Raw genomic sequence first — 15,570 nt, forward strand, 5'->3', positions numbered from 1 at the left:
CAATACACGGTCAACAAACCGCTTGTCTAAATCACTACATTTTTGGCTAACTATTAGAAACATTTTTTATTTTACACAGCCTATTTATCCAGTTATTTTTACACTGAACTGTTCCTTTAAGGAATAGCAAAATACCCTTCATTTGGTCTATACTAATACACAGGGCTTCTATGTTAAATTGTAACCCTTGCTTTACATTGCACTTAATGCAGTGTCGCCTGCCTACAGCTTATTGCCCAAGTGAAAGCTCACATGCAAAGCACCAACCAAGGAAAGGAAATATGTATGGGCATAAAGGAGGAGCAGCGATGAAAATGTAATAAGGCAGAAGTCTTTAAATTAAGCTGCGGTCTGTGGAAAGTGGTACAGTAGCCCTTACGCATTAGTACAGGTATGGGATCCGTTATCTGGAAACCTATTACCCAGAAAGCTCAGAATTATGGAAAGGATGTCTCCCGTAGACACCATTTTATCCAAATGATTTCCTTTTTCTGTGTAATAATAAAACTGTAGCTTGCACTTGATCCCAACTAAGATATAATGAATCCTTATTGGAGGCAAAACCAGCCTATTGGGTTTATTTAATTTTTCAATGATTTTCTAGTAGACTTAAAGGTAGGAAGATCCAAATCACAGAAAGATCCGGAAACCCCCAGGTCCCGAACATTATGAAAATATTGAAATGCATCATAGTTTCAAACAATTAAGGATATTTTTTTAATGGGAAACAAACAAAAAAAAAAAAGAATTTATAGTAGCGTGGTGTCAATTTCTACGCAATTTTGAAGCACAAGTGTAATATCTGACAAATTGTTTTACAATCCAAATGTACAATAGCATGTAAAAAAAAAAAAAACCAAAAAGTAAAACAGCGAATGTAAAAAGAGTGCTTAAAATGAAAATATAGTTGGGTAGAATTCTACAGTTTTCTAATTGCATCATCGATATCCGACATCTGCTCCTTCAGTTGGTTCCACTGCTCAGGATTTAAAGAAATGCCTGAAAATGGGAAACAAAAACATTTTTGAAATCTACACTGAGTAATTCGGCGTTATTACATTTTTTTTTTTTAAATGATTATTAAACCTTTATATGGGGCAGATCTTTACAGAGATTATGCATCATTCCCATCAGTCCCAGGTGGAGTTTACAATCTAAGAATTTATACCCTTTGCATTCTTATCAGATTTGCCGTATTACTCCACCTTTTAATTTTCTAAACTAAACTTTACCTAATCTGTGTGTTTAAAACAGCAGGACTGATCAAATGGAGGACAGCAGGAGGGCCCCCTTTAAAGGAGAAGGAAAGCTACAGAAGCAGTTTATTGCCAATAGATTAGCCACAATAGTGCAAGCTATAACACGATATTTATTCTGCAGAATGCTTTACCATACAGGAGTTAACAGCTCTAGAAGTTCTCTCTGTTTGTTCAGGATAGCAGCTGCCATATTAGCTTGTGTGACATTACTTCCTGCCCGAATCTCTCCCTGCTCACTCACTGCTCTGGGCTCAGATTACAGCAGGGAGGGAGGGGGAGAGGAGCAAACTGAGCATGCTCAAGCCCTAGACCTGGAGGTTTAAACTGAAAACAGGAAGTCTGATACAGAAGTCCTTTATACAAAATAGAAGAGTAAAAACAATATATAGCTTACAAAATGCAGCCAAATAAAAAATGTCAGTCTCTTAGAATATTTCTTGCCGACCCCTTCACAGTCTCTCAACTGTATATGAATCCAAAATCGAGCATATATATACCCCCAGAAGGGATATGTATAAGAAGCGATCAGCGCCTGTGGCAACAGAAATAAAAAACAAGCATAGCGCAATATGTTCACAATATAAGATATCACCCCGTGCGTGCACTGGATGTTAAATAGATGTGTTTTCCCCTTCTCCTTCAAATGACTGTTAATGAGGGTATAAAGTGGCAATACAGATGAAAAGAAGAGAGGAAGCTGGTAACACCCAGCGAAACGCGTTAGGCATAGTTTGGGGGACACAACAACCTAGAAGCAAGGCACCTGGAGTGAGCTGGCAGGAGTTCGGAGTGAGCTGACAGGATTGCCCCTGGGAACCCCAGAAAAACTGTTTATTGGACTCAATGCGCAAAAACCCGTAAGGGTAAATGTGAGTGTGAATTTTTAATTGTTTTTAATTAGTTTTTAAATAAACGGTATTACACTATTATCGGTTTTATTCCTGACTGGGGACTTGGAAGGAGCGGTGAACTCTGAAGGAAGGACCAGAAAGGGCTTCATGTTAAATGCACCATACCACGGCAGTGGTTTGTAAGTAGGCATTTTATACAGAAGGTGGAGGCACTTCATCCCTGGAATACATTTTGTTTCACAGGAAAAGCATTCTTCCTCTCTTCTTTTCATCTGTATTGCCACTTTATACCCTCATTAACAGTCATTTGAAGGAGAAGGGGAAAACACATCTATTTAACATTCAGTGCACGCACGGGGTGATATCTTATATTGTGAACATATTGCGCTATGCTTGTTTTTTATTTCTGTTGCCACAGGCGCTGATCGCTTCTTATACACAATAGATGGAAAGAAATGCTGTGTTTCTTTTGACAGAGGACTCAGAGCAGCATTACTTTGAGGGTTTACTGGTGTATTTAGATAGACCTTTCAGATAAAGCTTATTTAATTTTAGCCTTTCCTTCTCCTTTGAGGGATATTTATGGCCACAAGTAGTGATGTGCGGGTCAGGATTTCCCCGACCCTAACCCGCCCTGCACCGGCTTCCGGGGGTCCTTTTATAGACACGCCAATGACGTCACAAAAGGGGTGGGTCGAGCAGATGCGAGAGTATAAAACAGGAACCCGGAAGTCAGATGCCGGCATTTGAAGGTGGCGGGCGTGGAGAGCAGGAGCTCAACCTACACCCGCGAGGAGAACTGCGAGGTCGACCCAAACCAAAACACCGTTGGGTATCAGGTCAGCCCGCACATCACCAGCCACAAGTATGCAATTACACTGAGCTTTCAGTCTAAGCATTAGTCCATAATCAAAACCAGAGCAATGAAAACATAAGCAGTGTTGCCTTCTATTTTGCATGTGCTATGATTTACCTTTTCTTCCTGGCTTCATTTCTCCTGCTTGATCCATAAAGTATTCTCTGACGTCAATCAGGACTTTTCCTTTGAAGTCCCTAACGGTAACATATCTCATTTTTCCAATCTGCCACAAAGAGATTGACATTGCTCACAAAAACATGTATTGATCGTATAACATAATGGATAGTTAGACCCTTAAATGAATTGGCAAATATGCCACCAATACTGTAAGTTAATTACACTTTTGAAATAATGTTACAATAACAAGATACGATAGGCAGCTATACCATTTGTTTAACTTTTTTTAATGGTTATAAAATGTTACCAATTGTTAGGTTTTGAAATATTTTTGTTCCGGACAGGGTTAACAGTGGGTTCTGACGTCAGTTAATATGTCGTTACCGTATATACTCGAGTATAAGCCGAGTTTTTCAGCATCCAAAATGTGCTGAAAAAGTCTACCTTGGCTTATACTCGGGTCAGCGGGCAGTAGCTGAGATTGCAGTCACTTTTAATCATTTCTATACCAACAGTTCACTTGGGGAGAGACTGCAATATCACACAGCGCCCTCTGTTGGTTAAATTAAAGAATAACAGTGACTGCAATATCACACAGCGCCCTCTGTTGGTTGTATGAAAGAATAACAGTGCACCCTCTGTTGGTTATATGAAGGATTGACTGATGTCAATATCACACAGCGCCCTCTGCACATGGTAGTGGGACAATGCACACAGTAATCCGTTTGGCAATTCTCTGTCACCATCAACTTTGCAAAGAAGTCCGGTTGATCGCTGGGGGGGGTCGCTTTGGCAGAATGTGCGCTGCTGGGAGACAGGGCTGCAGTTGTGTCTAGGCTTATACTCGAGTCAATAAGTTTTCCCAGTTTTCGTAGGTAAAATTAGGTACCTCAGCTTATACTCGAGTATATACGGTATATTTAATATGTTATAGTTAATATGTCGTTGCAACGTCAGGGTTAATACGTCAGATGTGACTTCAGCTCCCAATACTTTAAGGAATTTTTTGTAATAGATACTTATGCCTATGAGTACGTGTGGGGCCACATGAAAAGCATTAGGAGGGTTGCTGGGAGAATAAGGATATTTTAAATAATCACTGCTGTCTGAGGTTCCGTGGAGTGCGTGCCAATTTGGAAGAGCATCGGTTCTTTAGGGTAGAACTACACAAACATTTTCGGTGCAATCCGACGCACTGCGACAAAACGATGGCGTCAAATCCCATGCAACAGAAATAAGTGAATTGTCGGATAGTGTCGCTGCGTCTGCATCTAACAGTCGTGTCGCGCCGGATCAACACTGTGACTTAATCAGACATTACCTTATTTCTGTTGCATGCGATTGGCGCAGGCATTTTGTCGCAATGCGACGGTAGCGCCGCAAACACATATGTAGTTCTACCCTTAATCATATCCTCCCTATGATTCCAGCATCAGCCCAAGTGTTCTGAGCATTAGGTCAGTGCACTGCTTTTTCTTCTTACCTGGAACATATTATCCTCAGGGCCACTGCTTTGCCTTGAAGAAGCACCACCCTTGGAACTTTCCCCTGTTTTCTGTTTCTTTGCTGGCTTCTCTTTTTCTGGAGGTGGTTGCTTTTTTCTCTTTACCTTTAATACACAGATAAATAGATTGACAGGCATCTTGAATCTTTTTAGATTCCAGTTCAGGTGTGGGAAAGCTACGAATTACGTAAAAAGGCTGTCTCCCTTAGGACTCTACTATAATAAAATATTCCAAATGTTTAAAAATGATTTCCTTTTTTCTGTAATAATAAAACAGTAGCTTGTACTTGATCCCAACTAAGAAACAATTAATCCTTATTGGAAGCAAAACTAGACTATTGGGTTTATTTAATGTTTAGATGATTTCTAATAGACTTAAGGTATGAAGATCCAAATGACAGAAAGATGGTTATCTGGAAAAACCCGGTCCCGAGCTTTCTGGATAACAGGTCCCATACCTGTACCTATTTTTGTGAGAGAGTTCCCAACTGGTGACTCCTATACCCCAGAGTTCAAAGGGCCAAACTAGATCTCTACCAGCCCATTCACCTTTATATTTACCGTATATACTCGAGTATAAGCCGACTTTTTCCGCATCCAAAATGTGCTGAAAAAGTCTACCTCGGCTTATACTCGGGTCAGCGGGCAGTAGCCGAGATTGCAGTCACTTTTAATCATTCCTATACCAACAGTTCACTTGGGGAGAGACTGCAATATCCCACAATGCCCTCTGTTGGTTTTATGAAAGAATAACAGTGCGCCCTCTGTTGGTTATATCAAAGAATAACAGTGACTGCAATATCACACAGCGCCATCTGTTGGTTATATCAAAGAATAACAGTGACTGCAATATCACACAGCGCCATCTGTTGGTTGTATCAAAGAATAACAGTAACTGCAATATCACACAGCGCCATCTGTTGGTTATATCAAAGAATAACAGTGACTGCAATATCACACAGCGCCATCTGTTGGTTATATCAAAGAATAACAGTAACTGCAATATCACACAGCGCCATCTGTTGGTTGAATAAAGGATTAACAGTGATGGCAATATCACACAGTGCCATCTGTTGGTTATACGAAAGATCAGTGATGGTTTTATGACACACAGCACTCTCTGCACAATTCTCTGTCACCATCAACTTTGCAAAGAAGTCCGGTCGATCGCTGGGGGAGTCTCTTTGGCGGAAGGTGCGCTGCTGGGAGACAGGGCTGTAGTTGTGTCTAGGCTTATACTAGAGTCAATAAGTTTTCCCAGTTTTCGTAGTTAAAATTAGGTACCTCGGCTTATACTCGGATCGGCTTATACTCGAGTATATACGGTAATTGTAAATGTGAAATAAAAACACTAGCTACAACTGATTTTTTTCTGATGAAGCAATCTTGTTGAATAACCGATATAGGATTGATTATCCGAAATGCTTGGGACCTGGGATAAGGGATCTTTCTGGAATTTGGATCAACACTCCTGAAGGCTGATTAAAAAATGTAGACATGAAATGGAAGTAGGCAGCTTAATTTCAATCAAGTACAAGGATAATATACATTATTAGAGAGAAAAAGCAAAACATTTTCAAAAATTAAAATTATTTCTTCAAAAGGAACGCTATGGGAGATGGCCTTGCCATAATTCAAAATTTTCTGGATAACAGATTCAAATACTAAGCTAATAATGGATATTACATATTTTCAAAGCCGGTGGCCTTTTAAACGTGTTACTAACGATAACAATTTTGCAAGCAAGGGGCTTAACATAACTAATGCCGAAAGCTCTCACCTTCTGGTCAACTTCACTATCGGAATCACTTCCAGATGAGCTTGAAGACAAGATCTCCTTTGATTTTGGCATTCTGGAAGACAAAAACAACGTAAAATACTAAATTACAACATTTTAGTAATGCAAACTTTTTTTTTTAGTTGTAAAGCATGCATGTTGCATTAGAGAGAGTCAAACTCTCAACTTTAAAGGAACAGTAGAGTGTAAAAATAAAAACTAGGTAAATAGATAGGCTGTGCAAAATAAAAAAACATTTCTAATATACTTACTAAGCCAAAAATATAAATGTATAAAGGCTGGAGTGACTGGATGTGTAACATAATAGCCAGAACAATACTTCCTGTTTTTCAGCTCTCTAACTCTGAGTTAGTCAGTGACTATAAGGGGGGCCACATAGGACATAACTGTGCAGTGAGTTTGTAATTGATCCTTAGTGTTTGTAGTTACCACATTTTAGGCTCTGTACCCCAGTCTCCTGTCCCTCTTAAGCATTCTCACATTTTCTGGTCACTTTCCTCAATTTGACAATTTTCGGGCAAAAATCTACTGGCCAACAAAATGTCTAGAAGTTGAGCTGTTTTACCAATATTTATTGAAATTGTATATGTATTAGGGCTTTATTGGGACCCTATACCTCCGGGGCCCCTCTCTGTAATTACAACCCTGGTGACGGGTGAATCTGTCCCATTTTGCTTCAAGGAAAAATTTGCAAACCAGTGAAAATTTGAAAAATGTGTATTTAAACATATATTCATTTTTTAAACTTTTTTTACCACACATATTGTGCTATTTTGGGCTACCTGAAGTGCCTGAAGGGAGGAGCCTGTAGGAGGAGTGGGAGGAGTGTGGGAGGGAGGAGGCAGGTGCAAATAGAAACTCCCTGCAGATACTCTCCCCTCATGGGAATTGAACTCAGAGCCGCAGAGGAAGAGAGTAATAATAAGCAGCCTTCAAAACAGCCAGTGACAATGAGTCTTTGCGGTAAAGCTGAAGACAATGAAGCCTAATTAACACTACGGTATGTTCTCCTGGCAGCGCCTTCTCACAACAAGCGCCATTTTCCTGCGCCATCTCCAATGTAACACACGGCATCTCCTCGGGGAGCATTAGCCGCTACACTCACAGACAACGCCCACCTTCCTCTGCAAATCCCCGAAACCCGTAAGGCAGAGTAGGAGGTTCCCGCTAGTTGCACAGACTGTACCATATTATTATAGGAGGGTCCAGCGCAGACCAAGAAATCCCCTCCCCAGCAGCCCGCTCCTGCTAAGTACCGCGAACAGCAGTCTCCACGCACAAAACGAGACACAGAACACCGACGACTTACCTGGCGTGCTAGTACCACGTGTGGTTCTGTGATCTCTCCTCAAAGGAAATGACGTCACGCCAGAAGCTCAAGAGCAGAAGGCTGCGGGAAATTGTCTCAAAATCATGTGATATATCGAGAATTCGTGCGGCCATCTTGTGATTGGCGCAGCCATGTTGGCAACCTAGAGAGGCAAGCAATGCTTTGGCTTCTAGTTGGAGATGGACAGAATAAGTGTTTAGGAAGATTCCCTACTGAGACACATTTGCACAGTTTGGGGTCCCCAGTAGGGTTGCCACCTTTTCTGGGAAAAAAATACTGGCCTTCCTATATATCTTTTTTTCCCTATTAATAACATTGGGATCGCATACCTCCTAACATTTTGGAAATCAAAAGAGGGACAAAAAAAGTTGGCGCACGTAGCTTGGTGAAATTCTTTGACCACGCCCATTTTTGTGGCCACGCACCCTAATTACCATGTTCATTTTACAAAATTTCACAGGTTATAAAAGTTTGAACATATTTCTTTGGGTTTTTTCAGTTATTACAGTTTTGCTAATGAAGGTGAATTGTTTTAAAGTAATACAAATATAATGCAGAGTTGCCCTGCACTGGTAAAACTGATGTGTTTGCTTCAGAAACACTACTATAGTTAATAAAAATGAGCTGCTGTGTAGCAATGGGGGCAGCCATTCAAAGTAGAAAAGGTTCAAGTTACACAGCAGATAACAGATAAGCTCTGTAGTAGGGATGCACCGAATCCACTATTTTGGATTCAGCCGAACCCCCGAATCTGTTGCTAAAGATTCGGCCGAATACTGAACCGAATCCTAATTTGCATATGCAAATTAGGGGTGGGAAGGGGAAACCATTTTTTACTTCCTCGTTTTCTGACAAAAAGTCACGTGATTTCCACCCGCCCCTAATTTGCATATGGGCAGAATGATTTGGCCGAATCCAATCCTGCTGAAAAAGGCCGAATCCCGAACCGAATCCTGGATTCTGGACTCTGTAGAACAGGGATCACCAAGCTTTTGAACCCGTGAGCAACATTCAGAAGTAAAAGGAGTTGGGGAGCAACACTAGCATGAAAAATGTTCTTGGGGTGCCAAATAAGGGCTGTGATTGGCCTTCTGGTAGCCCCTATGTGGATTGTCAACCTACATTGAGGCTCTGTTTGGCAGTGCACCTGTTTTTTATACAACTAAAACTTGCCTCCAAGCCTGGAATTCAAAAATAAGCTCCTGCTTTGAGGACACTGGGAGCAACATTCAAGGTGTTGGAGAGCAACATGGTGCTCACGAGCTACTGGTTGGGGATCACTGCCATAGAACATAATGTTATCTGTTATCCATTATTTATCCTATGCCATATAGCCAAAACTATAAAAATATTCACACAATCTATAAAACTAACCCTTTTATTTATTTCCTGCAAGCAGTATTCAAATGAGTTTCAGCGGTTAAAGCTTCCTGTAGCAAGAGCTAAATAAGTGTATCAATACTACATAAATTTGTGCAAGGCTGAAAAACACTTTATAATTCTCTGGTGTGGGTTTACTGTAAAATGGGTGAACCTCCTAAAATAATGTGTGTGTGAAACTTGTGTGACTTGCTCTGCACCCATAGTATGAATAGGTCTGAATCTGTCCACTCCCTCAACATTTCCTCCACTCTTTAGGGGGTGAAGTAGTAGACAATGGTGAGATGCAGGTCAGGAAAACTCAACCCACAGCCAACCCTAACCCACAAAACCTTAACCCACACCTGACCCAAACCCTCAAAATGTTGCCACTGTAGGAGTCACACCCAACCCATACCCACATCTTCTTCCTCTGTACTCTACTCCTATGTGCACATCTGGTTCCAAATCTTTGGGAGGAGTGTACTTCCCCAGTATCACCCACACAAAACCCTAACCCGCAATGGATGGCCCCTAATGTAGCAAACTGATTGGCCAAGACACTTGTCCAATTGCGTGGGTGACACCAAGTGAGGTTCTAGGTATGCTTCTGAAAGATCTAGGATAGAAGATATTTGCGAGGGACTTTCCCATTGGTGGTTTAGCAATGAGGCATGGTAAGAAATCGGCCTCAGATGGCACTTGACCGGATGGCAAAATCAAAGTGATGAATTTCCAGCACAAAAAAAGGAAATTTGGCTCTTATAGTGTATCACTAGTGCAGAGCGGGCAATTGTTTTTCTTTATAATTTGAAGCCTGTGTTTCATGTCACCAAGGTGCAAAAAGTGCAATTGTTAAAAAACACAGGTGCAATGAACTTAGCCTTAAAAAAGGCTAAGTCCCAAAAATCCAGGTCAAAAGTCGCAAAGGATCTCCAGATTCTTCGGGACTCCCCTTCGCCGAAGTTAGGGGGAGTCCCTTTATCCCTGACCCCCGGGCCAAAAGGCTCGGACAGGGGGCAAGGGTCTTCAGACCCCCTTCTCTGCAAGGCTAGGGGGTCCCTTTACCCAATCCCCAAAGGGAAAAGGCACCAATGGACCTCCAAAGAGTTCCCACAATGAGGCCAGAGTTCAGGGAGGAAGAAGCCACATGGCCACACATGCACTTCTCGATCCATGCTTGACCCAGAAGTCTTGCACCGCAATCCAAATAAATAGCATAAAATCTCATAGGGTGCAGTATTGAAGCCGCCCAGCCTAATGGACGGGAAATAAAAATTTCTCCGTCGCCAAGCCAAAGGGCCAAGGCTATGAGCAAAAAGCAAAAGAAAGTGATCCGGTGTGCTTAAAGTGCCAGTGCTTCATGGTGATCCACCCGTGTTCTTCTACTCCACCCAACTCGGAGTAGATACTATATTTGATCTTAGCCAAAAGGCAGAGCAGGTAATTGTGCTTCTAGAACAGGTTGAGGGGGAGGTGACATATGAATCTGCTACCTCAGACAAGAGAATACTTATACCATTAATGGGTCTAAAGCTGGCCATTGATGCAAAGATCCGATCGTTTGAATCCTCGATTGGACTTCCTCGTCTTCAGACCTTCATTTTGGGTAAAGAACACAGTGATTTGCATGCATTTTTGGGTAGCGCACTGAGCTTGCATTTGCAAAACGAACCCTAGTTTCATTTCTGTATAGTTTGTGACCACAAATAGCTACTCATCTTTCTTCCCTTAGCAATGCTCTTCAGTTTCAGTCTTATGTTGCTGTTTGCAGTTAGTTAATGATTTGCCCTTTTCTTTAAATGTTAACAGTTGCCGTGCTCTCTTGTTCTCCGATATCCTCTTATTCACTCATATAGGTTTCATGTTACTCCTTGCATTAGTGTAATTAAATAGTGTGAACCTGTAATGGTATTTAACATTTTTTTTCTCATCTCCAAGGTTTTGATAGAAATAGTTTCTGCAAACAGGCATATACTGTAATTATTCTGGGACAAGCTTTTATTAATACAAGACTGTTAACTGTCTGACATTACATCTTGTACCTGATTAGTACAGGCATCTATAGAAAGCATTTATAATTTAACATCTTATTCATTCCTCAGAGAACTTCTGTGTTCAGTCTTTGAAACCATTCAATATCTTTTCTCAAATTCTCTCATCTGCTTTCTGGAGTTTGGCACTCTGTATTTCCTAATATGTCAACTCAATGGTTAGCTGTGTTGGGGTCCTAAGTCTGATTCTGACCTAGGCAATTACAATAGAACCCCCATTTTACATCCCCTGATTTTAAGTTTTCCCTAATACATTTCCCTGATTTTACATTTTTCTGGATTTTACACAGTTTTTTTCTGGTCCCCTAAAAAACTTAAAATGTGGGTTCTGCTGTATATTGCAATTATATGGAATGAGTTAGTATGTTTTTGTAATAAAAAATACTTACTCTGGTGGTCCAGTGGTGCAGCCGGGACGCCTGCCACACTGCTATCTTTATGGGGGGCTCCTTTTGCCTAGAAGATGTATTAGAGCTCACTCTATTAAAATCACAAGAACTCATGTCTCTCTACATGCAGGATTTGTGCAAAAGTAAATTATTTTGTTTGTACTGGAATCACTTTTTTGAGTGATATCTAATACATCTGCTAGGAAAGGGAGCTCCCTATAAGAAATGTTGGATCAAACTGTCTATGAAAATCGGACACCCAACTCCTGCATGAAGTCAGTGAAAATAAGAATTGTTTGCTTAAAGGAGACATTTTATATAACGTTCATATTCAGATATACAGTTAGGTCCATAAATATTTGGACAAACAGCTTTTATTTTTCTAATTTTGGTTCTGAATTAAAGCTAAAAGTCTGCAGTTCAACTGCATCTGAGTTGTTCCAATTAAAATTCTTTGTGGTAATTTACAGAACCAAAATTAGAAAAAATGTTGTCTGTCCAAACGGACCGAAGTGTACATACCTGCATTTTGATGCACTTGTAACTAAGATAAACAGCTTTAAGTAACTAACACATAAAATGTGGCAATAAAATCCCCCTAAATGTGTCCAAACTTTCCATAACCTGCCAAACATTGTAAAATGGACATGGTATGCAGGGGTGTGGCCACAAAAATGAGCATGGTCCAAAACAAAATCAGTTTGCCCCTCTTTACAATTTTCAAATATTGGGAGGTATGCATATGTGATATATAACATATTATAATGAACACATTATATCCATTATTGGTCTATATTATAGTCATACAGATGAAGGGGGTCTGTCCTACTTTTTGGAGATTTGGAACTGGCCACCTTAGTCACCCTGCTGCCCAATGGAATGCTCCAGCCATCTACACATATACTGTTGGTTCCTTAGTCCATTTCAGGGTTGCTAGGTTGGTGAGTTTCCAACCAAATTGGGCTACTAATTTAAAGCCCAGGTTGGTTACAAACTAGCCAAAGTACAGATGTGGGCTACTTTTTGGGCCTTTGGCTGGTTTGTACCAGCCAAAGTTGTTCTTGCCCTAATGTGCCAAGCCTGTGTCTCCCAATGCATGTTGGGTAATGTCGTTTTTACTTTAAAGGACACCTGTTGGGTATAAATGTTATCCCCAACCAAAGGTGCGGGCTAATAGAGCCCGCATTCCATTTGGGGAATATAGTAGGTTTTTTTTAAAAAAAAAAAGCACCGCGCCAGTGCTACGTTACCCTCACTGGGAGGGATCTCCCGGTGTGAGCAGCCATGTTGTGTCACTCGCATGTGACGTCACGCACATAGTGAGCAATTTGTGGCACATTTTCATTATGCGCATGTGATGTGAGTGACCAGACATTGATGCTCGAACCAGAAGCTCCCTCCCGGAGTGGGTAGCCTAGCGCTGGCGGAGGCATTTTTTTATTAGCACACACCTTGTGTTGGGGATAACATTTTTACCCAACAGGTGGCCTTTAATTTGCAGACTGTCAAGTTTAATGTAAGACTACAATACCCAGCATGCAATGGGACTGACTTGTGTAGTTACCACATTTTAGGCTCTGTACCCCAGTCTCCCCTCCCTCTTAAGCATTCTCACATTTTCTGGTGACTTTCCTCAATTTGACAATTTTGGGGCAAAAATCTAGTGGCCACCAAAATGTCTAGAGATTGAACAGTATAACGACTATTTATTGAAATTGTATATGTGTTAGGGCTTTATTAGGCCCCGATACCTCCTGGACCCCCTCTGTAGTCACGGCCCTGGTGATGGGTGATTTTGTACTATTTTGCTTCATGGAAAAATTTGCAAATCAGTGAAAATTTGGAAAAGGTGTATTTTAACATATATATTCATTTATTTTTAGACTTGTATTCATTGCACATATTGGGCTATTTCTGGGCTACTTTTGAGGTGCCTCTTGACTAGTTTTGGGCTGGTTTTGTCGCCGACTTTGGCTGGTTTTCAAAATTAGACCTGACAACCCTGGTGTGTCCCATGCACGGGTCAATAACCTTCCAGCGCCCCTCAACAAGTCAGCGGGCATTGTTCTGGCCAGCCTTAAACCTTACGTGAACAGTTATTACGTATAATTCAATTTATACGCCTATAACGCGTTTCTGGCCAGCCGCGCTCAATTCCAGAACAAAACATCCGCTGCCCTCGTTTTTTCCTCGCGGTACTTCGCCAACCACAAGATGGCTGCTTACCGCTGTTGAGATGGACGCCATCTTGTTTCGTCACATTTTCCTTTTCTGCATCGCCAGTTCCCGTCCCCTCGCGTGTCTGAGCAGACGTCATTTCCGTTCTAGAGGCGATCGGGAGATCTGTTCTTGGTGAGAGCGGACGAGGTAAGTTACCGGGTCGTTGTTTTCATTTTTGCGTGTGTAGGAAATGCGGGGATAGACTGCTGAGCTGGGGTGGGTTTGTGTGAGGATGAGGATCCCAGAGCCCTGGCTTTATGCTTTGTCATCCTACAGACGCAGGGAGAATCCACGGGCCTTTGCGCCGCCCCGAACCCTGCGCTTTGCTTGTCTGTGACGGGCTCGAGCCTACTAACCAGTGCGGCCTATTGGTGTGTGGGCAGACAAAGCCTGGGCCCTCAGAAGGGCAACACGACCTCTTGTTTTCCCTCACGTCTGTGTGCTGAGGCCTGGTACTAACATGGACGCCTCTATGTCTGTCCAGCTCTCCGTGAGCAGATGCCATATTAGATGGGTGATGGCACAGGAAAATGGCGCTGCTTGGCACAAGGAGATACCCCAGTCCTGACAGAAATCTACCTATTTAAATTAAAGGCTGATTCCAGCCAAAACCCTTTTTTTATTTTTGCATAATGTATTTCTGAGCAGTATTGCAATATACATCCATTTTATATTTCAGTGCTTTTAAATGCATCCATCAATGTCATTGCTATTGAAACCAGTCCTTTACTGCACTGCTGCTTCTCAGTCATGAAACAAAGTAGCAGAAGTCTCCCCTGTATACAGGTCTGGACTGGGAGTCAAAATAGGCCCAGGCATTCCAATTACAGAGAGGCCCAATCAGCCCCCCCCCCCACCAGCCCACTAAATGGTGACTCTCTATGGCATCTTACAGCAGCCCCTGTGGCATTTGCCAGAACCCACAGATTGCCAGTCTGGGCCTGCCTGTAAGATAGTCCTATGCTGGTCCATTTTTTTGATGCACATGTTCCCCACCACCTGACCAAACAATAGGCCAACTAACCTGAACCAGGGGGACATGGAAGTGACATCCCATTTGACTGGAAGTCTAGCACCAAAATCTTCAAAAAATGTTTAAAAAAAACTGGAGGAATCTCGAGGGTGGGAAGGAACGAGCCCTCACCTTTGTTTGGTACCCAGCCAGTTCCCCAGCAGACCGCCCGCACTGCCAAGAAATCGGGTAATTTTTGCCTGAAAACCAACACTTTGCAGCTATTTCACGGGTCACCCGACCCAATGGACTCAGCTGGCCTCTGATACATTGTTTCAAAAGTCAGAGCTGGCAGGGACAAGAACAAGGACATAGACTGTAGCAATAGCGATTATTAGCCCATAGGTGTCATGTAGATGAAAGAACACCATCACATGCATAGAGAGAGATCAATCGGCACTCACCAATCCAGAAGGCTCAGCCGGGTGCTAACTGAAAATTATGAATAACAGTCCACGAAAGCACTCACGGCAACAAAGTTTCAAAGTGTATCTGTGCCTCACTGGCCCCGGTCCGCACTGATACACATATATATGTGTGATACATATATATATATCTCTGTGTATGTGCATTCAATTTGTCAGAAATACCCTACTCACAAGACAAAGGTTATAGTTTTATTCCAAAAAAAAATAGGTCCTGTGAGTGCGATATTTCTGACAAATTGTTCAAATATGCTGTAGTACTTGCACCCAGGCGATTAATCACTTTCTGTCGTGAGTGCCGATACGACTCCTTGGATACGAGTAATAAATATGATGAGAATGAGTAATAAAAAGTAGCCATAACAATACATTTGTAGGATTAGAGTATTTGTT

The 15,570-nt window shown here is 41.7% G+C and overlaps 2 protein-coding genes across 5 annotated transcripts in view; one reads left to right on the top strand and one right to left on the bottom strand.

Moving 5' to 3' along the window:
* Positions 1 to 703: 703 nt before the first annotated feature.
* sub1.S (SUB1 homolog, transcriptional regulator S homeolog) lies at positions 704 to 7,853 on the bottom strand. 4 transcript variants are annotated; one of them, XM_018235672.2, is made up of 5 exons: positions 7,698 to 7,853; positions 6,371 to 6,443; positions 4,570 to 4,695; positions 3,084 to 3,192; positions 704 to 999 (listed from the first exon to the last, which is right to left on the bottom strand). In XM_018235672.2, the coding sequence occupies exons 2-5, from the start codon at positions 6,440 to 6,442 to the stop codon at positions 920 to 922; spliced, it is 387 nt and encodes a 128-aa protein (XP_018091161.1). In that variant the 5' UTR covers position 6,443; positions 7,698 to 7,853; the 3' UTR covers positions 704 to 919.
* A 5,978-nt stretch (positions 7,854 to 13,831) lies between these two features.
* zfr.S (zinc finger RNA binding protein S homeolog) overlaps positions 13,832 to 15,570 on the top strand; it is a gene marked incomplete at its 3' end in the record, with an annotated part of 51,356 nt that continues 49,617 nt past the window's right edge. The window contains 1 exon segment of the mRNA NM_001090507.1: positions 13,832 to 13,887.

Source organism: Xenopus laevis, chromosome 1S, assembly GCF_017654675.1.
Source record: "Xenopus laevis strain J_2021 chromosome 1S, Xenopus_laevis_v10.1, whole genome shotgun sequence".
NCBI lineage: Eukaryota > Metazoa > Chordata > Amphibia > Anura > Pipidae > Xenopus > Xenopus laevis.